Genomic DNA, 25587 nt, shown 5'->3' on the forward strand with positions numbered 1-25587 from the left:
GGGTAGTTTTGTCTCTCTTCTTATACAGGTGCTGTTCAAGGCTGACTTGATTTCCCCTTGTCCTCTGAAACTTCTCTATCCCTTATTCAAGAAAGAAACAGTCCAGATACACTCCCCCGCATCATATGATTTGTCCCTGTAAGATGCAGCAGCTGTGGGCAGTCATCTCCCACACAGGCCTTTCCAGCTCATCCACTCTAAAGACCTTGGACGATGAAGACGTCTTATCAGGCCCAGCAGCTCATTTCTGCTGTTCACAAAACCACATTAAAGCCCCCTTTATGGGCTCATAACAAAATAGGCTATTGAAAGAGCGTAATGGTTCCACATAGTTTGGATGCATATCATCTCACCGATACGACAGGGAATTTATGTATTGGGGGGTTTTAAACCAGGCCTTCGTGCTTTTCATTAGGGCCCAGTCCTTGGAAGGGTAATGTTCTGACTACGGGATTATGGCCAGCAAAAGTGAGCAGTCTCCAGATGTTGGAGATGAAAAATGATAAGATGACGACAGCCAACGATTACGCTGAACGCTTGCTGTGCATCAGCTTCACACCCACAGTGTCTAAGTGCTTCGTCTTCTTTAGGTTCTTCTAGCATCCCTAAGGAGGAGCCAATTCTCATCCCCACGTGACAGCCGAGGACCCAGAGGATTGGGGTCTTCTCTCCTAATGAAGCTCTGTGTTTTCCATGGTCTCAGAGCCTTGACCCCCAACCTCTCAGCTTTTTAAAGCCATACTTCCCTTGAGCAATCTCATCTACCCCCATGAACTTAACTGTCTATATGCAATTTGTACCTATATGTTGATATTGCTAAATCAAAATCTCTAAACTCTCCCTACTTGGGAACAAACCCAGGGCCTTGCACACATCAAGAAAACATTCTACCATCAAGCAACACCCTCAGCCAGGCTGCGTCTCTTAGTCTTAGATTCACACATCCAACTGCCTTTTCCACTGGGCTTGCTAAGTGCCATCACAAAGTCAACACGTCCAAAACATTCTTCTGGTTTTCTCTCTAAATGCTTTTCCCTTCTGGTCTTCCCCCTCAGAGCTCCTGGCAAAACCATTTAGGAACTCACTGAAAATGTTGTATGAGGCTTGGTTCTGGTCTCCATCACCTGCTCTCACAGTGATTCTCTGAGTTTGACCTCCACTCATTTCCCTGTTTCAGCTGCTGCCTCCTTGGCCCATGTGCTAACAGTACCTACCTTGACTAGACCATTGCCCCTGACTGGTTGTCCTGTCTGACACTGGCCATCCCCAGCCCCCAGCCTATTTCATGCAGCATTCTGAGTGACATTTACAAACATGAATCAATCCATGCCCTTTCCCTGCTTAAAACTCCTTAAAGATTTTCTTTTGATCCAAGTCCATGTATGGTTGAACTTGACTGATGCTGCAAAGTCATCTCGTACTTGAGCTGTTTCCCATTCCTTCATCCTTCACCAGCTGTTCTCCAGCCACAGCACGCAGTTTTCAGTTCCTTCACGATACAAAGTTCTTTCCTGCCTCAGGGCCTTCGTGCTGGCTATGTACCATCTCTTTGGAAGACTCTCTCTGGCCTATAGGAACTCTGCAAATAGTGTTGAATAAATGAACATAATAGGTTGCCTCTTTTATTTGAATGTAAATAACAGTATGGACATATGTCACTAATAAATTATTTAGCCATTTGCATCTATGACATCTACATTAAATGTCCTTACTATAATAGGCACAGGGGAGGGAAAGGCTATGATAACCACGTGAGGTAGTTGTTCAGAACTATGTATCTGTGAAGGTGGGAACCACCTGCCTTGCAGCAGATAGTTAGAGAGCACTGAGTCTTTGTTGGGCAGGCTGCTTTGACCGAAGCACCCATGTGCATTCCCCAGGTCCTGGGTTCTTTGTACAGATACAGCTGTGATAGAAGGTTTATGTCTGAGAAAATGGGTAGACATTTGGTAAGTTTGGCTCTTTTGTCCATCGGGGGAGCCTCACAGATGGTTGTGAATAGGAGGCAATGGACATCTTAGGCACATTCAGTTCTACTTTGGTTGTCAAATATGGCCCAAGAGCATAGAATTGAACCCTAGTATCTGCAAACACAGACAAGGTGCGGGGTGCAGTTAGGTATGGCAATTAATGAGCCGCCATCTGCCAGCACATCACACTTTGAGTGGGACTTAACATGGTTATGGGTTTCTTTGAACATTTTCCCCCTACCATATGTGCTTAAAGGATCCAAAACGGAAACAGCTTAATCCAGGAATGTGTAAAAAGAATGGTGACATTCTGTGGTGTGTCAGTGAGATGAGAGACTTATCAGGCACTGTCTATTTCAGGGCTTTTGTGGTATTTTGTGGTTTCGGGCATCTAGTCTGTGACAAAATGGCACCGTCAGGATGATTTGCCACAGGTGTGGGATCCAGAAGAGCGCCATGGTGTGGGTGCTGCTTCTAAAAATATACCTTTGGGTTTGCCCCGGACTTAGCTGACAGAAGAAATGACTTCTTTTCTTCCAAAAGCCTGAGATGGTGTTGATGCCACGTTTTTCAGAGTGGAAACTTCCGTCTCTAGACTAGGTTTTCCTCTTCGATGCTGTTTGTGCCCCATGTGACATCATTTGTTCAAGCTTTTCATTGCTTCTTGCAGTTCTGGTTTCCTCCTCTACCAACCTAAAGCTTCCTGAGGGCATGCATAGACCATGTTTCCCTCATGTTGGCAGAATACAGTGAGACCTAGCACCAAGACTTAACATTGGAAATGCTTAATATATCTTGAGTTAAAATAACATTGCTTCCAGAAAAAAAAAAAAAAAAAAACTTAGAGAAGATACCTAAAGTATTTTTAGAAATGACATATTGTAGATCAACAACATAATTGACTACATCCTTACATTAAGTACTGGAAGAAAATGTGTGATATTACCAGGAAAAGGAAAGCCTCACTCTGTATGAGCTGGTTCCTAGTTTTGGTTAAATGGCATGGGCTTGATCCAAGTGTTCAAAATAATGTAGGGTGGTAGTTGGAATCTTGGCACTATTACAGAAAGGCGAAGGTCTCTTAGAATATTTATGACCAGTAATGTTAGCTTAGCATTGATGTGTCAATAAATCATTGTCATGGCGTCATAGCTCTGGGATACATGGAGAGGGGTGTGTGTGTGTCTGTGTGTATGTATGTATGTATGTATGTATGTATGTATGTATGTTATGTAGACCTTTTTATGAGGAAATATTTATGCAAAGAACTTCTGACTTTAATGATAAATATGATCAAAGTTTGGCACTCAGATATTATGGCAAGTGTGTTTGAGAAAGGCAAATGTGTTCTGTTTTCTAATATTTAAAATGGCCAATATATCAGTTGGGGCATTTAAATGCTATGGGAATACTTAACAGTAACAAGAAGGACTCTAGGGAAATACAGTGAATTACTCTCTCTATCCTAAAGAGTGGGACATGTAAGGTGATATGAGGAAAGGGACATTAAGGAGGACGCACTGGCAACAGTATCTGTGGTGATTGTAGGAAGAGCTGGTCTTGAAATCCTGGGCACCAAGGAAAGCACTGTCATGCCAATCCAGAGGGACATTGCTAGAGGCTCAGCAGTGGCTACTGGAAAAGACCCAGAAGGACATAAACGACACTTCAAAGGAAAAAAGCCGCATGATTTGGGAAATCCTGAAACACAGAATGCGAGTGGCTTATACAGATTGTCAACAGGAGAGAAAAAGATCGGAGGCGGGGCAGACACCATGTAGAGAAAGACAAGCTTGAGGTTTAGGCATGCTGAGTTCGATACAGCGAAGTTCCCAGGTGGAAATTCTCCAGATCTCTCTCCGTCCCTTCACGACAGGGCTGTTTAGTGAGGGTATTTGGTCTGGAGATAGCAAAGGCATATTTTAGATGAGTGAATTAAGCAACGCTGGGAAATGTGGAGGTTCCGGCCCTACTAATGCTGAGCCATGTAAGAAGCCATCAGAGTAGCCAGACTAGGTGACTTAAAGACTTGGGAAAATATTAGTTTTACAATGTCCATAAACACTGAAGTTTCCAGGTGTACTACATGGTCATAAAATCGAAGAGTTATAATGAATGGGATGTTAATATCACCGATATTATTTCCTTGGCAAAACCGAATCTATCCTTGGAGAACTAACTCAAATGTCTGTCCACAGCCTGCCTGACTCCCAGCTCTCCAGGCAGTCGGTCATTTCGCCCACCATCCCACAACACTCTGTTTATATGTCTGCCACAGCCCTTGCCTCTGGTTCTGTGCATCCCCCACCCTTGCCACCAGACTGGAAACAGCGTGAAGCTGGGAGCAGTTTTCTCATCTAGGCATTCCTCACTCCCGAGCAGCTGTGGTTGGTGGTGACAATTCATCACTGGAAATCTCCAGCGGAGGAATGCCGAAATCGTGGACGAAGCGGCGTGCAGTTGCTGTAGCAAAGCCAGTATACACATCACATGTCACTTTTCTCCGACGCAGATAATGCAGAACCAGCAGAGGCAGCACTCTCATTACACACTGCTGGCCCATATTTGTAATGTGTGACATTTTTTATGAAAGACTGTCAAAGGCAATCCATCACTGGATAACCTTTAGATTATATGCTGGGGTTGATTTTAAACAGAGACATAAATGAACTCCGAGGATGCTGCTGGTTTCTAAGAAGGGTATGATCAAGGAGTTCCATGTAGGCGGAACACCGTGTTCTATAGGCAGGACACTATGTTCTTTTAAGTCACGTAGCAGTGACTGAAAAGGTTTTCTGCTGCCTCCTTTCCCTTGGGGACAGGGTTATTGTGATGATAATCATGTGACTGAAATGTGACAGGAAATGTGGCTGAGTATTTGTCTGGTAGTACATCAGGTGAGGACATGATAAAGGAATGAATGGCCAGGCAATCCTTGAGACTCTTCAGGCTTGTAATGACTATCCTGAGAAATGCCATATGTGTATGTGTGTATGTATGTGTATGTACATGTATATGACACAGGGCACCCTAAGTTAATTTCAGATGCCAAATGGACTCACAGTTAAATGGGGGCTCTGTATATCTGGAAAGATCTATAATCTTACACATATTATAGAATATAAGTAAAGGAAACCTAAGTCCCATCATTTCTGTGTAAATCCTGATAGAACTGCCTCTGCCGGATTTAGTGTTTCCTGCTAAGGGAAAGCTGATTGTGAGAAGAACACTAAAATTGTAATTCTTTGTCTTCCTTAATTAGACCCAGAGCTCACCACAGTTCTTGCTGAAGCTGTGAGAAAATCCCAGCAATAATTCACACTGTCAGGTCAGCAGAAATGGACACGGGGGTCTGATAGGACCGAGATTTGCTTAAGGGATCTTTCTGTGAATGGAATAGCTCAGAAGAGGCTCGTGCTCTTCCACAGAAAACACATCCCTGAAGATGCTGAGCCCGAGCAGCAGAAAATGGGTCGGAGCAGCATCTCATGCTACCTATACAGATGCCATTCCATAGGAGGCAGATAGACCACCTCGATGCCGGCGCATGCGGGGCACTAATTAATAAGTCCCATTAATTCACACAGTAATGACATTTAGCATCTAATGAATGCCTCATAATCTCTTGAATCATTAATATTTCATAGCATCAGAGCATAAGGGTAGCTGTCCTAGGCTCGTACAGCATGGTTTTCTGCCTCTGACATGGCCCGGAGGGGTAGATAGGACAAGAGTATTGCACCTTTCTATGCAGAATATATAGTGCACCATTCATTCCGTACCTTGGTCCTAAGGATTCCTCTTTTAGAAAGATCCTGACTGCCATTTTTAGAGTGAACATCTGTGACTCCTGAAAGCCCTGGAAAAGCAGAAAGCCTCAGATGTTGACTGGTGTAGAACACTAGTTTGTTGTTGGCCCTCTATGATCGTCAGAGAAACTAGCACAGGAGAAAATCATTACTTTGATTTATCACTGGGGGTGGGGGGGTAGAGTGGGGAGGGGCTTGTTTTATTCAAAGGCAATAATCACTTGGCAGAGCAGGTGCCACTGCAAGGCCGTATTGATCCAGGAGGCCGTCAGTCACTCAGGCGTGGAGATAGCCCAAGAAAAAGAAGTCTATCTCAGAGCAGGCAGAAATGAAGTGGGCGGCTATTATCTCTGACTGTGGTTCTGTGGCTCCAGGGACACTGGGCATCTTCTTGGAGAAGGGCTAGAGCAGAGAGAAGGGTTCCACGCTGCCATGAGCTGGTGAGAGGGAAAGCAGGTTTACAGAGCTAGCTGCCAAGGTCTCTGAGACTGGATCCTTCAGAAGTCTAGAAGAGAGGCTGGCTGCTCTAGATCAAGAGTCTAAAGAGTCAAAACCGACCATGCTCAAGGATGGGATTTGTTCCTGGGGGGCAAAACAGAGACAGTGATCAAAATCAACTTGGACAAGAGGCAAGATCCAGCCTGATGGCGGTGGATGTCTTGTAAGGTCGTGGGAGGGACAGAGGACCGGAGGTGGTGTGTGCAGGAATAAGTGCAGAAAGGGTTGCAATGCAAGGCAGGTATATAAAGGCAGTAAGAGCCAGACACGCAAAGGCTCGCGTGAGTGGGGAAAAAGCATCTGGAAGAGTTGAAGAAAAGTAAAGGAAAAGTAGGGACCGGGTTAAGAGGAGAAAGGACGGGAGAGCCAAGGGAGGACGGAGGGCAGAGGTGAAGGAAGGGAGAATGGGCTGGAGAGAGGGGGTTGACGGCAGGAGCTGGAAGCAGGGAGAGGGACGAGGGGCGTGATCCGCCCGGGTAGGGGGTGGGTTGGGGAGTGCGGGGAGCCGGCTAAGGGGGAGGGCCACGGGAAAAGTGTGAGCGCCGCGGGAGGGCGCGGGGCCGGGCGGGAGGAGGCTCCCGAGGGGGAGTGAGGCGGGCGGGCGGGCGAGCGGCCGTGGGAGGGAGAGTGCGGGGCAGGTGGCGGAGAGGGAGGGCGCTCGGCGGAGCGCCGAGGCCAAGTGCATTGTGTCTGGCGGCGGCGAGCCCACCGGCGGCTGCTGCTGGCCGGGAAGCCATGGAGCCACGGGCGCTCGTCACGGCGCTAAGCCTCGGCCTCAGCCTTTGCTCCCTGGGGCTGCTCGTCACGGCCATCTTCACCGATCACTGGTACGAGACCGACCCCCGGCGCCACAAGGAGAGCTGCGAGCGCAGCCGTGCGGGCGCCGACCCCCCGGATCAGAAGAACCGCCTGATGCCGCTGTCGCACCTGCCGCTGCGGGACTCGCCTCCCCTGGGGCGCCGGCTGCTCCCCGGCGGCCCCGGGCGCTCAGACCCTGAGTCCTGGCGCTCGCTGCTGGGGCTCGGCGGGTTGGACGCCGAGTGTGGCCGGCCGCTGTTCGCCACCTACTCCGGCCTCTGGAGGAAGTGCTACTTCCTGGGCATCGACCGGGACATAGACACCCTTATCCTGAAAGGTGAGCGGCGGGCGCGCCCCGCGTCCCTGCGTCCGCGCGCGGAGCACAGCCCGGGCATCCCAGGGGCGCGCGGGTCCCCCACGGTCGCCTCTCCAGTCGCTGCGCTCCGTTGCCCCGCGCATTTTTCACCCTTCCAGGCTGCTTCCCTGCTTTCCTTCTCCAGCTACTCTTCTTTCTCCCTTTCCTTGCTCCTTCACCCTTCCCTTCTTTTACCATTTTCCTGGACACCCGTTTTACCCCTCACCGCTGTCTCTTTCTCTTCCCTTTGACTCTCCCCCGGTTCTTCTCCGCCTGTGCACCTGGATGACTTGGGCTGTACATGTGGATTTTCCTGACGTTGTTCCCAGGGAGGGTGACAGCCACAAAGACTGATCTTCCTCAACTAGGTTCCCTCCCTCAAGTTGCATTTTCCTTTGAGAAATGTCCCCTGGAAGAAAGGAGGTGCAAACCTCAGAACAGGGGAAGAGGGCTTTCTCATGGGTTGAGCTGGTTGGTATATCATTAAATTGAGGTGGGCATCCCAGCCTGGGGGTTTCATGGGGAGCGAAGGTCTGTCCTCCAAACACTCCCCAAGTTCAGGGTCTGTTTGAATTGAATTCCCTAATTCACTAGTAAAGGCTGCTAAAGAGAGCTCAGACACCTACTTTACTCATTATTCATTATTCAGCCTTCCTGGTGACCACCCTCCTCAGGGTCTAGGAGAGGAGAGCCAAGGGCCAAGTCCTTGAAAGTAGACTTGGGCTCAGAGATTCTACCTGTCACACTCTTACGGGTTGTGACACTTTGTAGGCTGTCTTTGTTGTTTTGTTACTGGGCTTTGCGTTCCTATAGCCACTTTGCTCCTCTGGAATCTCTGCAACACCCATCTTATGTATGTAATCAGGTAGTTTGAATATTTTTTGTAATCCTATGCATGTAAAGATTTTCAGTACTATTATCCTCTTTTGTAGAGCCCCCTTTAACTTCTAAGGCTCAAACCTCAGCAGAATTTTTAATCCCCTGAAAGAAAAACAAATAAATAAACTTCTTTTCCTTGGACTCACTATTCCCAAAAGGAAGTCAGAGGTTGGTCCATATCTGAAAATATCTAGAAGGAAGTGAACAGATGTACATTGAATTACAGCTTGCTGTGGAACTACCGAGAAAGGAGGGGGTTAATACTGTGCCGGCCTTCCCCATCTTGTTCGTTGGCATAGTCTTCATTTCTCAAACATGTCAATTTCCTCCTTCCCATGGCTAGCCCAGCTGGGGACTGCCATCCAAATCTGTCTGTGTATGGAAGGACTCCAGCAATTTGGGGGGCAATCGGATACAGTAATCTTCCTTTGGGAAGTAAATCTTTATCTTTTCTGTTCCAACTTGCATCCAAATCTGATTTCTCCTCATGAAGACACTGCATAATTAATCCTGATAGTAGCGTACCACACGATCAGGCTGTGAAAGCTGATTGTGGAGGCTCAGTTAGGGAATGCTCATTTAGGCAAGGCAATTGTGAAAGTAAGCAGTGTAGTCTGTCTTTGGAATGGCAGAATTGCGTTTTACACACACACACACACACACACACACACACACACACACACACATTCCTCTGCCTAGAGTATTTCACTGCATGCAATTTGGATAGAGTGTAGTGTCTGAAACAGCAGAGCAGAGTCTAGTCTACAGCAGGACAATTCCCACAGGGATACTCCAGGATACTTACGGAAATGTGCTGGCTAGCTGAGGTGTCCAGAATCAAATGATCTTAGGAGATGAAGAATGTTATCAGAGGTCAGTGAATCCAATCTTTCAGCCCACTGTTCTAACCCCTGCTATAGCTTCTGACAGATGGCTGCCCAATACAGTTCCTGTACAACAGAACTCATACACTAATGAGATGAATTACATTGTTCTGGTCATGAATGCATCTTTTAGATGAAAAAATTACCCCACATATATACTATTGGTAGTTGCTAGCTAATCCTTTGTGGAGAGCACTGGGGCTTTCTGTCCTGTCAGAAGATAGGGGGTCCCATACTGCGTCTGTTACTGAACCCCAGTGAGTTTTCTCCCACAATTGTACAAACTTACCTGACCTTTGGTTTTGTTGTCTCTGTCTATAAGACTGACTGTTCTTGGGGAACTTGCTAGATCTGAGATGTATCGTTGTTTTAATAACAACAATGTGAATTTAGACCCCTGGGAAGTTATTGAGCTGATACTGTTAGGAGAGGGGGAGCTTAGAGCGAAGGGTGACTCCTGTCATTACAGGATCAGGAGCCTTGTCGGGGAGGAGGCCAGAAGCCCCTCTAGCACTTCCAACAGCAGTTTGCTACTAACCCACAATAGGCTGGATGAGTAACTCTTCTGCATCTGTTTCACCTCTGGGAAATGCAGGGACACGGAAATTTCATTAAAACTCTGATTCTGTGAATAATACAGGAAAGCAAAACCATACATATTTACGTGTCTCCAGCAGATGGTTCGGGCATTTATATTAGGAAACATTGTTCGAGTTGTTTTGGCACCTGACATCAAATGGCTGTAGTCTGACTTTCCTAGCACAAAACACTGAAAACTGTCATCACATGCGCCTAAAACATCTGTCTAACTAGAGGCTTAAGGTCTGCTTCCTACTTTCCTCTCCAAATTATCTTATGAGTTTTATAATCATTTAGAAATTTTAATTATTGACAAGTTGACTCAAATGGGGGAATAAACAGGGTTCACAATGTGGCTGACAAACTTTCTGGTCTGTTTAGCGAGCTTTTCATTTTCACATTTAGTGAACTTTTAAGACAAAAATAAGTCAAACTTTTAAACCTGTGGACATAGAGGACAAAGCTAGCATGCAGATGAAGGCCACAGAGAGGGCAGCATAGAAAACGTTCTTCCACCATAAATGTTAGCACATCTTATTCCTGGAGACTCTGTAAGTATTTCTCATGATTAAGAAATAAAACCACACAAGACATAGTGGTTTGAAAATGATATATGCATTAATTTGTCTAAGAGAAATCATACAAACAGAAAAGCATCCATCTCAATGATACAGAGATTTGGGAGAAAAATCTCCCAAAGTTTTTCATTGTTGTTATTGGATGTTTTGGGGTTTTTTTGTCCCCCTTTATGATTCTACTTCACATACATCTAGCTTATTCTTTACACAGTTTAGGTTGGACGTCCAAGCAGAACCTTCAACAAGAATGGTTGATTTCCTTTCCTTCTTTTCTTCTTTTCCTCTCCTCTCCTTCCCTTTCTTCCTTCTGGATATGAGGTCACATATATCCCAGGCTGGCCACCAAGTCACTAAGTGGCAGATGATGACATTGAACTTCTGCCTTGATTCTTTCAGGCTTCACCTCTCCGACCCTGGGATTACATCTGTGCATCTGGTTTTTGCAGTGCTGGGGATAAATCCAGGGCATGCTAGACACGTGTTCCACTAGCTAAAGTCCACCCCCAGCCTGAGGTAAAGTTACTGGTAAATGTTTTAAGGACCAGGACTATAACCCTGTGCTGCTTTTACATGGCCCACAATGAGCTAGCTACCCTCCCCCCCCAACAGTTTAAACACAGTGTTTCTCTAGCATCAAGCTCTCCCTGTCTGAACAGTCTCTGTCTCACCATCTTGCTCACTTGGTGTGTTAATTGTCTTTTCTTTCTGTGACAAAATACCCGAGAAAACCAACTTACTTTTGGAGCATATTTTAGGCTCATAATTTCTGTCCATAGTTGGCTAGTTCTGTTGCATTTAGTAACTCGGGGAAGTGCAGAAACACCATGGTGGTGAGCTACTCACCTCATGGGGGTCAGGAAGCTGAGAGTAAGAGGAGAGCTCAAGAAGGGTGCAGCCTTTCAAAGCACAGGAGAGTACACCCTGGGTGACCCAATCCCTCCAACGTCCTCATTCCTACTTCCTTGAAATGACACCACCAAGTTTTGAATCTCTCAGTGAGCCAGTCAGTTCCACAGATGTGCATCTGTGAACATTGCAATTAAGCACATGGATGTATTTTAGCAGTGGGGTGAGCAGGATTCATGTTTAAATATAATTCCAGGATAACAGGAAATCTTATCAAATACTTTAAAAATAGTCTACACTATACTTCTCTAATTTACTTTTCAATTCAGTTAAAAACAAAAGCTTATATGTGGAAGGTAAAAAATTAAAAGATTTTGGAATGTACTGAGGGATCTTTTATGTCTCCTTCTAGGTTATTTTTGCGGTGTGATCTTGTGGTTCTGGCTTTTTTAAAAGATCATTTTGTGTATATGGGTGTTTTAACTGCATATATGTCTGTGTACAATGTGCATAGCTGTCGGGGGAAGGGGGCCGAAGAGGGATTAGATCTCCTGGAACTGAGGTTACTGGTGGTATGAACCATTATATAGGTACTTGGAATTGAACCCTGGCTCCCTGGAAAAGCAACCAGTGCTCTTAACTACTGAACTGTCTCTCCAGCTGGTCACTGCTTTTTGGCTCCAAGAAAGGTTTCTTGGTCAAAGAATGAGCTCTGAGGATATGCAAATGAGTCACTTCTGCCTAATCAAATGAGAGGTGTGGAATAGTTGAGCAAGCCAAGTAGGTACTTGAGCAGAATGGACTTAATGCTCTCATCTTCAGGTTCCTCTGTACTGTGGGGAATGAAGGAGGTTTGAAAGAAGACTTTCTGTATAAAAATCAAAGAAAGGTTACGCCAGTGGACTTGGCACTGTCTCTGTAAGGTCTCAGAAAATCAGAAGTAACCTAAAGATAGATTGTACATTCACTTAGTCATCATCCATTTGTTTACTCAAGAAATAGAGGGTGAAGTGTCAGGCATCGTCTTGATGTAAAAGACACACCGAGAGCTGCACAGAATGGACAAATCCCTTCCTTCTTAAGGGTACATTTTGAGGAGCAGAGTTTGTATTTTCTAGTGGATTACACAGAAGCTACTCTTAGTAGGTGGGGGAAGATTACCTGACTAGAGTGGAGAGCACTTTGGGAGAGCTGATAGCGCTAGTGAGGAAATGACAGAGAATACAGTGTGGCATGATTGAGTGTCAAGCCCTGTGGGGACTCACTGACATCCTGTCCACATGCACGGCAAGCTAGAAGGGCGATGGAAGGCGGGTCCTTCAGAAATGTTTTCTGTGCTTTCATTCGGTGCCCGGGAACATTTACTTTAATAAATAAATATTGGTGAGACCTGTGGCTGCATTGTGTAGAACTTTGGAGACATCAGGTGTGAATTGGAAACGGTCTCGGGACTCTATTGGGAGTCCTAGCTAATTTATTAGCTTTAATGTAAAAATTGTTTTCATTATGGGATCTTATTAAGAACAATTAACATTACTTTCCAACTATATGCACTTTGAACATGCAAATCAAATTTTAGTCTTGTATTCTGTCTACAATAAACAAAGTGGAATTTAAAGTAGCATTTTGCTTTTCTGAAATTAGAAATGACAGAAATTTAGAGATGTGAAGATTCTGACCCCACGTGTGTAACATTAACTTGTGAGAGTCAATGGGGATTGAATTGAGACCTGAAGTAGAAATACATCCTAATGGTCTTTGAAGCAGTCTAATGAGATAAACAGAGATATCAAAGACAGTGAGTGGTACATAAATACTCTGTCATTTTGCTCTCTGTATGAAAAGGAGAGAGAGAGAAAGACCTGGAAGGAATTTCCTAGGCTTGCTCTGCTTTGTGCTAATGATTTATCAGCTCCTCCTGTTGCTTATTCTCCACAAAATTAATAGTCTGTACAGGACCCACCAAGTACTACCTGACATGGAAATAGATTGATGATTTTCTTCAGCTCATTTGTAGACCAAAGTATTGTCTGTGTGGGAATAATTATCTACCAACGGTAGAGCTATCTAGGGAGGCTGAAAGGCCAGCATTCTTTCTCCTTGGCCCAGGAGGGTGCAGATTGTTGCAGACCTTGCCTTCCATACTCCTGGCACGGGGATGCCTCCATTTTAAAAGGCTAGGGTTGTGAGGAAGAGTAGTCAAGAGCACCTGACACTCTCTCAGAGGACTCAGATTCCTTTTCCAGCACCCATGTCAGGTTGCTTGCAGCCCTGTATATCTACAGCTCCAAGGAAACTGATGGCCTCTTCTGGCTTCATCGAGCACCGTGTGTGTGTGTGTGTGTGTGTGTGTGTGTGTGTGTGTGTGTGTGTGTGTTTAACTCAAGTTTCAAGGGATCCATCACAGTCTGGCCTCTGAAGGCACCTGTACTCATTCATGTATGTGGTACACATAAACTCACACACACACACACACACACACACACACACACACACACGTGATGTTTGGGATATTTTTGAGAATGCACTACTCTGATGTTCATCTAGTCATAATTTTTCATATTCATTTAAATTTGTGTGCAAGGGCTGTGTTAGTACGTGCATTATAAAGTAAAGACAAAAGCAAATTTTGCGGGGGGGGGGTTGTATAAAAACGGTATAAATAAACATTTTGCTTAAGCACCGGTGCCTTCCCACATACACACTTTAAACCTTGCTTCTCTTGATGCTCATTCATTAAGCTACTCCTTGCTTCTGGGCAGAGGAAGGAGAGGTTTGCTTACTGTGGCTGAAATGTCTACGTGCTCTCCCCAGTGTTCCGTTACAGCACATGCATTTATCTTGTGCAGAGGAGAGGAGACGCATTTTATTTCCACATCAGTTCTGACATTAGACGCAGTATTAAATGAGCCCTTTTGATTAAACAACTGCTACTTCAGCCAGCCCAACTCTTAATGACTAGATGTGTAGTTTCATCTTGTCCCATGGCGTGTGGAGGCTGAGCACGACCGAGTGTGATCTTCTGGTTTGCACACATTCTGTCACCAACACCCATGAAGGTTATCTGGAACAGGAATTAAGTTCTTGCTACTCTGTCATCAAAAGAAGTGACTTGTTCCATTCTTGCCTGTTTGCATACCGGCAATATCCTTTGGAAAGTCATTTAGAAACAATGGTGCTTTACGTGGCTTGTGATCAAACTTTCCAGAACCACTGACGTTTTCATTTACTATGTCCTGTGGATAACATTTAGCAATGGCCTTGAGAGGGAAAATGGAAACTTTTTTTTTTTTTTTTTTTTTTTTTTTTTTTTTTTTTTTTTTTTTTGCCGTGTCATAGAAAGTTCACATTCAATTATACCCGAGTTGCTGTGGTGGTTTTTTTTTTTTTTTTTTTTTTTTTTTTTTTTTTTTTTTTCCTCCTCCTTAGCTACCAATTTTTCTTCTTCAAAGCTTGAAAAAAAGCCCTCCAGCTCCATCAGGCAGACTGCTCACAATTGCCAGTGCTCTTGATTGCTGTGCGACATCAGCTTTTTGTTGGAGGAGCATCTTGGATCACAAAGACTCCCTGTGTCACTGCTAATCATGAGGTCCCAAGGAGTGGGAGCATTGATGGGATGAAGGTAGGTTTCAGGATTTTCCCAACAGGACCAAGAACAGACTCCATTCTGTCCTTGTGAACACTCGCAGTGACCCCAACTCCAGTTTATCAGCCTGTAATGACTGACTGTCAGATTCTCCTCACAGATTGCTAATCCTGGGACCTCTGCCACGCAAGCTGTCACCTCAGATCATCTGTGCCCTGATCCCTCAGCCTACCTTTCTTTTGTCTCTTTCTGCCACACGATCTCTAAAGCTCACACTCCAACAAGTTCGCTTATATCCTTTTAGTTAAAATTTGCAATAAGGCAGAGTGGAGACAGTCCACTGTCTTTCTGTGAGTTTAAAGTGTCTGAATATCTGTGGTCTGTCTTCTTCTATGGTTTGCTGGTTTCCAGGAATGACAGTCATCAGACTTTGTTGGACTGTCTTCTCTGTATCTCACCCACTTCCAACAACAGCAACTGATGAGAAAACTGAAAACAAACCAACTGAAAGATTGGCTGATAATACAAATAGTAAACATGTCTCCTTCAAAGCAAAATATTAGCTCATTATTTTGATGACAAAGATAAGAAAATTTTAACCATGTAGATCTGCTTTAGGCTTTAGGATATTTGGTTTTATTCCTCTCTCTCTCTCTCTCTCTCTCTCTGTCTCTCTCTCTCTCTGTGTGTGTGTATGTGTGTGTGCGTGCACATGTGTACACGCACAAAAGCGTTTATGTACATCATGTGCACAAGTACAGGTGCCTTCAAAGGCCAGAGGGTGTGGGAGTCCCTGAAAATGGAATTACAGGAGGTTGTGGTAACTGAGCCTGGATCTTCTTACAAGAGCATTTTTGTGCTTTTAACCATGGAGCCATCCCTACAACTTGAGTTATCTTCAAACAAACAAACAAACAAACAAACCAAAACATCAAGTATTGATATTATCTATAGCTGTGCATAGCTTTTGGTAAAGAGTTTTTAAAAATCAAAATAAAGCACTGAGAGTAAAGAACAGACTTTATCTTCCAAGGCTGCTAGAATTGATAACGTTTGTTTGTTGGCTTGCTCGCGGGGGTTTCCCTGTGGTTAAAAGTGATTGCAGTAATTAATCTGCCTTATTGCAAATTTTAACTAAAAGGATGTAAGCGAACTTCTTGGAGTGTGAGCTTTGGAGGTCGTGTGGCTGGCAGCGTTTGCTTGCAGTGGAGTGCAAGGAAGCTCACTCTGCATTTGTCTTTCTTACAACTCAGGCCTGATCAGCTGACTGTAGACCAAGCAATCATGTCTCCAGGGGACACCATCAGGAATCTCAGCAGCAGTGGAAAGGAAGAATAGGCCCTGTGATTTACTTTCTCCTTTCTTGAATTACAGAGGATGAGGTGAATTACTTACTGGGTGTTCTCCCAGCTTGATTTTTTTTTTAAAAAAATATTTTGTTCATAGGTTAAAAAGAAAATGAAGAAAAAGAAAGAAAAAAGAAATCAATCAACTCTCTTTTCCCCCCCTTCACAATCTGAAGGAATTCTGTTCCTTTTGGTTCCTCCAAGGTTTCTGACATATTTCAGCCAGAAACAGATTCCTGAAATTCTTCAAGTGGCAAATTATGTCTGTTCAGATGATTCTAGAAGGCTTGGTTGTCTTTATCACACGATGCTCACCTGCAAATCTGCAATGATGCTTGCGTCTGCATGGCGTACTTAGGATGTAGCTGTAGCAATCACAGAACGAGTTGAGTGGGAAAATCAGGACAGGGTGGGAGACACTTTATTTGGCTGAAACCTCATTTTGCTACATGTTAAGGAATTTTTAATTCGGTGTGGGACATGTAAGTAGTATTTGCCTCATTCAACAGTCAATAAATATTACCCTTAGAAAATCCTATTTTAAAAAAGAGGTTTCTTGGTCAAAAATGAATGCCAAATGCTGTAGTTTCTGTGTTAATAGAGCTGCCCTCTTTCTCCTATCCACAGAAACGGACAAGGGCCCCTGAGTTGGGATTAATTTCTTGTAGAAAGCTACTTACAGTGATACTTTGATTATAGAGGTTTTAAGTCTGAGCACTGTGGAAATGCTATTCCTGAGGTTACTGAGGAAGAAACCCACAGAGTTTATCACTTATTGAGAAGTTATGGAGCAGGTCATCAAAACAACAGTTTGACCCAAGATAAATTTCTAGGGTGGGGCTGGTGGCGGGGCAGGGGAGAAATCGTGATGGTCTAAGAACAGCCCACTGTAGCTCGTTTAGCACCGAGCCTCTGGCACATTGGGGACGTTCTGCCTGGCAGTTAGACAACGTAAGCATTGGTAGAAGAGAGCTTAGACTCTCAAGTGCTGAGAAATGAAGAAGATGGGCGAATGAAAGAGCACACAGGCGAGCAGCAGCCATGACTGACATACAGGGCTCTGAAAAGGACTGTATTTTTCTTCATATGCTTGAAGCAAAAGATGCAAGGGTACCATTTACAGCTCAGCAGTTAACAAGGGAAATCTAGCCAGATGTCCGCTAAAAGAACATGGAAGCTGTGTTGTGTTGCTTTCTCAAGGGCTATGCATCTTTCTCTTCTGTGGATCTCTCTTCTGTCTGTGTCTGTCTGTCTGTCTCTTTGTATCTCTCTCCTGCCTACCCTGTCCACCTTCTCCAACCTTTATGTTCCCCCCTTTCTTCCTCCCTCTTTCCTCCTCTACTCTCTTCTGAAAGAAATTCAAATTAGTAGGAGGTAGGTAGGAATATACAGGCAGAATCAAAGATTCCCGGCCACCTGATTTTGTGCTGCAAACTCCCATCAGTCACTTGCAGCGCCTCTCATTCTCCCCTCCCCCGCCCCTTCCGCTCTCAAAGCTTGTTAGCTGTCTGTGCACTGGGTGAATGTTGTCATCAGCATAAACTCGAATTGTTTTTAAGTTATAAGCAGAAGGCATCATTTAGAAGGAGAAGGCCCTTTGATTTTATGTAGAAGAGGTGGTGGAGGAGCTTAATCCATTCTGTTTTCTGGGGTGGAGATTGTATGGGGGCAGTTGACCGGTACAATGGCATGGGCGTTTCAGTCCTTTAAAGTCATCCTCAGGTGCCACCACTGATTTAGAAAAGTGGCAGCTGTATAAATAACTCATTACCTGTTGGCTCTCTGAACAGGTCCCTGAACACCTGATTTGGAGAACTTCAAAAGGAAATGACAGGAGGGGCCATGGAAGGGGATAACTGTGCATGTCCCCCAAATGTGACAGTTACTGAAATGAGTATGTCTGACAGGTACTGAGTGGAGTACTCCCTGCGCCCTTATGCACGCACACATGCATATGCAGCGGGGTTGTGATTATGCTGTGATGGAAATGAACTGCTCTGTACTAACAGGCGCCAGAGTTTCGTTTTGGAAGTTTGTGGCAGGTGTACATTATCAAGGATATGTTTCTTCCTAAACTATCACGAGACTCGCCCTTCTAGTCTCATTTGCAAGTTAAAATGGAAGGCCCACCCCCATCCCCCAAAATTCTTCTGTATATTTAGGTTTTTTTTTTTTCCTAAGTTGTTTTTATTTCCAAAAGGGTCAGATACAGCAGCGTTTCTGATGGGGTATGACACATTATAATTTGGGTTGTGGGTGTAATTTTTTTTAAAAGGAAGTTAATAAAGTACTTGATAAACATTTATGCACTCCTCTGGGTAGGTTTATTGGTTACGAATCTTTTAGTGTCAAATAACAGAATATCCAAATAAAAATGGCATAACCCAAGAGGAGAAGGCATGACTGTGCATAATAAGCAGTCCGGGGGAAGTCTGCGTCCTGGCTAGTTCATCACAGAGGCTAGGTGCTGGGAGGCTTTACAGTTCCAGCAATGGCACTTTTGCCTTAAGCCTGCTTTCTGCTTGGACATGGCTGTTCTCAGTCACTGCCTCACACTGTGACAGTTTAAAACCTAGGCATGACAAGAGGCTGAACCCTCTTCTAGGCTCACTTCTTACGAAGTGTTCACAATTTCCACAAGTTTCATTGGTCATAACTATGCCCTGTGATCATTTCTAAACTAACCTCTGGCGAATGATAGTTAATTCTCATAGACTAATCAAACTCTATGTCTTGGGTTGAGGGGTGTCAATCTTCTCTGGAAACCCGTGGCTAGCTTCAATTAGCTGAGGACATGTACACAGAAATGTGGAGCCTGCCATAGCAGGGGCATTGAAATGGTAGCCCCAGCCTACCTGTGGCCATTGCACGGTAGGGTTAGACTGAGACTAGAACTTAGGTTTTGTTGCTAGCTCCTTTATTGCTTCCTCCACACCCTGCACCCCCTCCCCAAGGCTCTGCATTTTCCTTTCTGAAAATCCCATTATTTTTCCTTAATCCAGAATGACCCACAGGTTGTACTGTGGTTTCTAACAGGCTTGTTTATAATTGCACTTTAAACATGCAATACAAAGTTGGGCGGTGGCAGTGCATGCCTTTGATCCCAGCACTTGGGAGGCAGAGGCAGGCGGATTTCTGAGTTCGAGGCCAGCCTGGTCTGCAGAGTGAGTTCCTGGACAGCCAGAGCTACACAGAGAAACCCTGTCAAGAAAAAAAAAAATGCAATGCAAAATGTCCAAAATTAAGCATTTTTGGAGATATAAATTACTCTAAGATGAGGGGTGCAGCTATTAAAATCCAATATATATATTAGATTGATGTAGCCTATAGGAAAACACTCTCCAGATATGTAGCTGCTGTCTCTTTACCTTTCCCAGTAAATGCATGATCAGCAGCTGCCAAGAGAGTCTTGTGGAGATCATATTTTAGAACAAGCACACTTCCTCACAGGCCAGGTCCTCTGATAGACCTGTTCACACTGCACCATGGCTTAGTTTAATTTCTTGGTCCTGAGGAACACAGCATAGTAATGATACTATATTTCATTCCTGGCTCTGGACTGGTTCTGAGTGACCATCATGCCAGTGTTCAAACAGGCCTATAGTAGGTTTGAGGGGGAAATCAGCAAGGCCTTCTCTGTTATTGCTGTCCTTGCATGCCCATCCAAGCACATACTCAAAGTCTGAAGAACTAACTTATTCCAACTCGAAGAAATGTTAGCTGCCTTTGAAGTGACACATCTAGAAGGGCAGCTGAGGAAGCCACTGCTTAGCCATGCTGTGTCTGGAGGAGGGGATGGAGGAGAGGCATATGGTGATGGGCCCTTGTCAGCTCAGCAGGAATGAGATGACACATCACTGCAGTGTGCATGGTGTCTCCTGATGAAATGGTCATGCTCCTCTGCGCCACGCCTTGGGCCCCAAGAGGTCTGTTTATTTAAGTCTGATATCTGCTCAGAGCAGGAATTACAAAGCAAAAGTGAACTCTTGCAGATGGGCTGAGCTAGCAGGATTTTTTAGCACAGAAGCTTGTGAAGATGCTGCAAAGCCACAAGGTGTGTGGGTGGGCACACATTTGGACCACTGGAAGGCATGCCGACTTAGGTCTGAGAGAGAGGGGGGGAGGGAGAGGGAGAGGGAGAGGGAGAGGGAGAGGGAGAGGGAGAGGGAGAGAGAGGGAGAGAGAGAGAGAGAGAGAGAGAGAGAGAGAGAGAGAGAGAGAATGAGAGAGAATGAGAATGAGAATATGTATGGATACACATACAGGGGAAAAGAAATGAAAGGCTTCAGGAGAGCAGCCAGGAGGAACAGGTGTTTACTGCATACCTACATGGGAAGCTATCTCTATAGGAGCTTACTTCCTGAGCGATCCATATAGAACAGTCAGCATTTTCAAATGTGCCTGTCTTTTCACTGAAAGACTCAGATGAGTTCTAAGTTTAAACATATTATTTCCAAAGAAACCCACCATTTCATTCTTAGATACATACTCAAACAATAACCTGTATCTATGCAGAGTAGCATCCTTCATTATAGCCAAGGGTGGGAACAACCCAAATGCCTATCACCAGGTAAGGAAATGTGATGTGCCCATATATGGGACCATCGTCCAGAGGTTAAAGGGGGATAGGGGATGAAATACTGGCACATGCTACAATCTGATGGAGTTTGTAAACTTTATGCTCAGTGAACGAAATCAAGCACACAGGGCCATGCACTGCAGGGTTCCTTATGAAATAACCAGAATAGGAAAACCCATGGAGACAGAAAACAGGGCAGGGAAGTGATTGCTTACTGGGTACAGGATTTTCTTTCAGGTTTATGAAAATGTTCTAGAAATAGTGGGAGACTGCATGATGTACTGGCTGTAAAATGCATGGGTTTTTGTTTTTTTTTGTTTTTTTTTTTAAATGGCGAACAGCAACATCAGGAGCCTCCAGAACTGGTGATTTCCCATTGCCCACAGCTTCGGGTTTGGACCTCCTAGCAGGGCATACACAAGCTCTTAACCATGAGGCTCCAGCCACCTTTCTGACTTCATTCCCTGCAGTTCTCCGTGAAGACCAGGGTCAGGTGGTGCTACGCATTGCTGTTCTTACACACATATCTTTTGCCTCCTTATGGCCATTGTTTGTTTTTGTTTTTTTTCTGCCTGAAATCCCACTCTGTCCCTTGCATCTAGATCACGTCTGCCTTTTTCTTGAAACTCAAGTGCTATCATACTTTCTGATTCTTCAACTCTATCCTTAGCTCTGCTTTCATTCCTATTAGCATGAGTTTGAGCTTTTATTAATAAAATTTGTTCTTTGACGGTTTCATACGTGCATATGATACATAATAGTGACTGCCCTCCAAACTTCTCTGATTTCTTCCCCAACTCTCCCAGCCCCCTCCTTCCTTACAAATTTGTTTTTCTTGTTCACTACTTTTTGTTTTGCCTAGTGTCCCACAGACAAATGGCCACTAGGGCCATCTGTGTGACCAGGGTCTTGTAACTGTCTATTACAGTCTGATGGGCTCACACTGAATACTGTGCTCCCCCTTCTCCCAGAATCTGTTAGTTGCCAGTAGATCAGCAATAAGTGGTAGGGACCCAGGAGCCCCTTTCCAGTCTATAGCTGACTATTAGGATTTCTGTGAGCCCAGTGACACTGGAGCAGCCACTATGAGTTTATGAGTACAATAGCTGTGTCAGACATTCTCCAAGACTTCTCCCAGTTGGCTCTTATGAGCTTTATGAGGGTGGTTAAGTGTCCTTAGGCACCCTTTATTCTCAGAATCTTCTATAACCAGAGGTCTCTACATTCACTTTGTTCACTGCAATGAGAGGCCTTTCTGAGTATGACTTAGAGTAGCCTTTGTCTGTAGAAAGTAGTTTGTTGCTATGTAAATTCAGTGGTATTAGGTTCCCCCTTCCTAGGGGCCTTTTTAGTCATGGGTTTTCATCCAGGTTTACAATACTGGATAAAGATATCCATTTGTGAAGCAGGTATCAAAATCGAATTGAGGAACAGTTGGTTACCTCCATAACCGTTGTGCCACTATTGCACTAATGGGCGCATCTGACTAGCAGGTTGGAAATGTTGTTTATAGAATTCACAACCAGATAAGATAGTTGATACCTTTAACCCCCAGCGACCTGCATAACACCCCTGGTCACTAGCCATTAAGGAGGAAGCTTCCAACTCAGTTTCAGTTTGGTTTTTCTATACCTTGGATCTAACCTGTGTAGTATCTTCAGCAATAGGGTCTTATTAACAAGTTCTAGTGGATAACCAAGAAGAATAGTATGAGCTTAGATTGGTTTGTGGGGCTTCTGAGTTCCTCTCGACAAACAATACCTACAGATCTATTCAATATCAGGCACTGGGGCCTTTGTTTAGCAACTCAGTACTTCTAGGACTAGTAGTGTCTAGCCTTGTGGGTGATCATATAGTAGGTTACTGAGTGATTTATTATATACGCACTTAAGTTTGATCACCACTACCACCACCACCACCACCACCACACCATCCTCCTGTCCCAACATCCCTCTCCCTGTTTGAACTTTTACACTAGGATGATTTTTTTTTTTACAGTATTCTACATTTACCCACAATTTTGCTGTTCAAGGTCAATTGCAGGCTAAACTTATTAAAAAAAAGTCCTGGAAATAAATAGTTCATAAATTTAAATTATACAGTATTCTGAGTGATATGGTGAAATCTTGTACCCTTCTGCTCAATAATGCCCAGGAATTGAGAATCTTCCCTTGATCAGTGTAACCACCTGGTATATATTCCTGGCCCGTCAGTGACCTAGTAACTAACCACTGTGTTATCAAGCTTGTCATCATATCTCAGAGCTTGTGTCCAGGTGATCCCTATTTCGTGTAATAATACCCCAAAGTGCAAAAGTGGTGATACTAGTACTTTTATTGTGGTATATAATAGTTATTTTTGATGGTTGTTATAAATTTTAACTGTATCTCATACATGAATTAAACCTTATCATAGTTATATGTTGAAAAAAGTATTATGTATATAGGAAGTGTGATTCTAACTACAATTTCTGGTATCCACTGGAGGTTTGGGGCCATACTGTTCTTGAATAAAAAGGAACAACTGTTGACTAGGACCCTCCTGTGCTAGCTATGCCTCGTTATAGCGATATCTACCATGTACCATGCTTTCCTTGTTCAGTCTTGGTCTGTATCCTGAAATGAGGAACAGATGCCAGCTAGTTTATTATTTGGACCGTGCAGGTCTTTCCATTGATTGACTGCTCAAAACAACCGTGTTGGGTGGATTCGAATCACAGCCAGACCTGATCCGTTCTCTCATCAGCTCCCTTAGGTTTTATTTCAAGCACAGAAAGGGGGTAATTGTTCTGTTTTCGGAGACTGAGGATTAATTAGACTAAGATAGTAAAAAAGAAAGCAGTATTTGGCATTTTAAAAGTATTCATCATAGTAGAAAACATAGAAACTACAAAAGCTAGCATTCATGGCACTCTGTTCTTTTCCACGTCATTCAAAATATAGGTGTAACACGAACGGAGAGCTTCTTTATGGGTTTTCTTCCCCAAATGCCCCCAGTCCTTAAGTGAAGGACCATGAGGCTATTTGGGTTTTCCTGCCTGGCTGTGTATCCACACAGGAAGCTCCTACCTCCAGGAATTGGCCCTTTGTTCTTTTACAAGGATAAATCAGGTGGTTTTCAAATCACAGGAATACAATATAGTGCTATTATTTTGCCAAGTTCATTCTATGCATATTCTCATACACTGGGCTGATTAAATGTTCCTTTTTCAATAACATTATTGCAAGTCCAATTATGTGCTTCCCATAGCCAGAAAGCAGAATGGCAGGAGAGAGTTGCTGGAGGCCTCCTGGTTGGTGTCTGCTGCTGTTGAACTTGTTCCTAGGAAAGTGTCTAAGGAGAATCACATGGGCTGGAAGGCTTCTCTCTTGCCCCTTCAGGAGATAAGGGGCTTTGCTGGGATCCTGGGGTGGTCTTCTCTCAGCAAGTTTACTTTACAGTTTATTGAAGTGACAGGTGTCAGGAGAGTTGAGGTCTTATTTCACTGTGTTCTTAACTGGCTGTGTGAACTTGGGCTAGTCTTCACACCTCTATAGATCTCAGCTCATTTGTAGACAGAGGTTGGGTGTGAGTAGAGACTCTTTGGGTCTCTTTCAGGGTTTACCACTTCGATGGTAGGATGCCTAGATGACAGCAGCTTAATTACCTTAGCAAAGTGCTGGGCCATGAGAAGGTCAGTTGTCTCCAGGAGCAGGCGTTAGGACCTGTCCCTCTTCAAATCGTTCACCCACACTGCTTTGCTTTTGAGTGTTCTTTTCTCTAATTTTCTTTTTTCATTTCACAATGGAACTGAAAGAGAAATAAGGATTTCCCTGTACTATTTCAGCATTTGTATTTTGTGAACACAGTGTTTGCCACTGGGTTGGAAGTCTTGAGTCATCCACATTTCTTCTCTGTAGATGAGTTCACGGGGGATGTATCGGTAAGATGGAACTGCTTTTAGGAGATGGAATTTGAGTGTATGCTTGATGGAGAATATACTTTAGAAATTTTTTTCATGGTGTGTCCAATTTAAATTTCGCCTTACCAGTTCATTTTAAATGTCTCTGAAGAACTTTTGAAAAGATTTTGATGAAAGGAAGAATTCTATTGTCTCTTATTACTTTAGGGAAGAGTCTAGGTTGCTTTCCTTCTGTGCTTCATGAGAGTATTTTATTTGCATAAACCATGATTATGCCTCATTTTGCTCAAAAGTTTTATTGGCACACTTTCTGAATCTGATAGTTAATGTGTTAAATACCTGGAAGTTATATTTGATAGACTTTAATTCACATTATGAATCTTGCTTATTCATTTCAATTTCTTCCTTTCTCCTTTGATGATATTTCTAGGTAGTTTGCTGAATAATGAAATTGGCATAATAGTTAATTTCACTGAAAGTCCTAACTAGAAAACTTGATCATGGTGCCCCCTTTCTCAAACTCTAGCTTCTTCCTTTGTGCAGAGGGAAGGCACACTGAGCAACAACAACCTCCTTTAGTTAACATAGGCAGCCCTTAAAACTGCTGATCTGCAATTAATTCTCTGACATTTGTCAGGACTGTTCAGTGTGTTTGTTCTTAAGTCTTTCCATACCAAGCAGATTAAAGATGGACAAATCAATATCTTAAAGTAGCTGCATTGGTGTCTGGCTGGTTGTCATTGAGAGAGACACTATGAGACTTCCAGTAGACACACTATGTAAGGTTCACTCTCAATAGTCATACTGTGTGTAACGAGCATACTGCCTTACTTGTTCTGTTGCAAACATTGTTTGTGGTCATTTGAAAATCTCACAGGATTATTTAAGTCAAGAAAGATTAATCTGTCCAATACAAGTTAACCAAACTGCACCTAAAGGTGCTGGGAAGACGAGGTGGAGAGATTCATATATGGAAGGA

At 44.0% G+C, this 25587-nt stretch overlaps 1 protein-coding gene across 2 annotated transcripts in view; it reads left to right on the forward strand.

Annotated features, from left to right (window-relative positions):
* Positions 1-6885: 6885 nt before the first annotated feature.
* Tmem178a (transmembrane protein 178A) overlaps positions 6886-25587 on the forward strand; it is a 55268-nt gene continuing 36566 nt past the window's right edge. Inside the window, exon 1 of one of the 2 annotated variants that reach the window (XM_076942350.1) lies at positions 6886-7412. In XM_076942350.1, coding sequence (XP_076798465.1) covers positions 7013-7412 — 400 coding nt within the window. In that variant the 5' untranslated portion in view covers positions 6886-7012. The remainder of the gene's footprint in view (positions 7413-25587) is intronic. The other variant, XM_034513758.2, reaches the window with a different exon arrangement.

The sequence above is a fragment of the Arvicanthis niloticus genome, chromosome 11 (assembly GCF_011762505.2).
Source record: "Arvicanthis niloticus isolate mArvNil1 chromosome 11, mArvNil1.pat.X, whole genome shotgun sequence".
Classification (NCBI taxonomy): Eukaryota; Metazoa; Chordata; class Mammalia; order Rodentia; family Muridae; genus Arvicanthis; species Arvicanthis niloticus.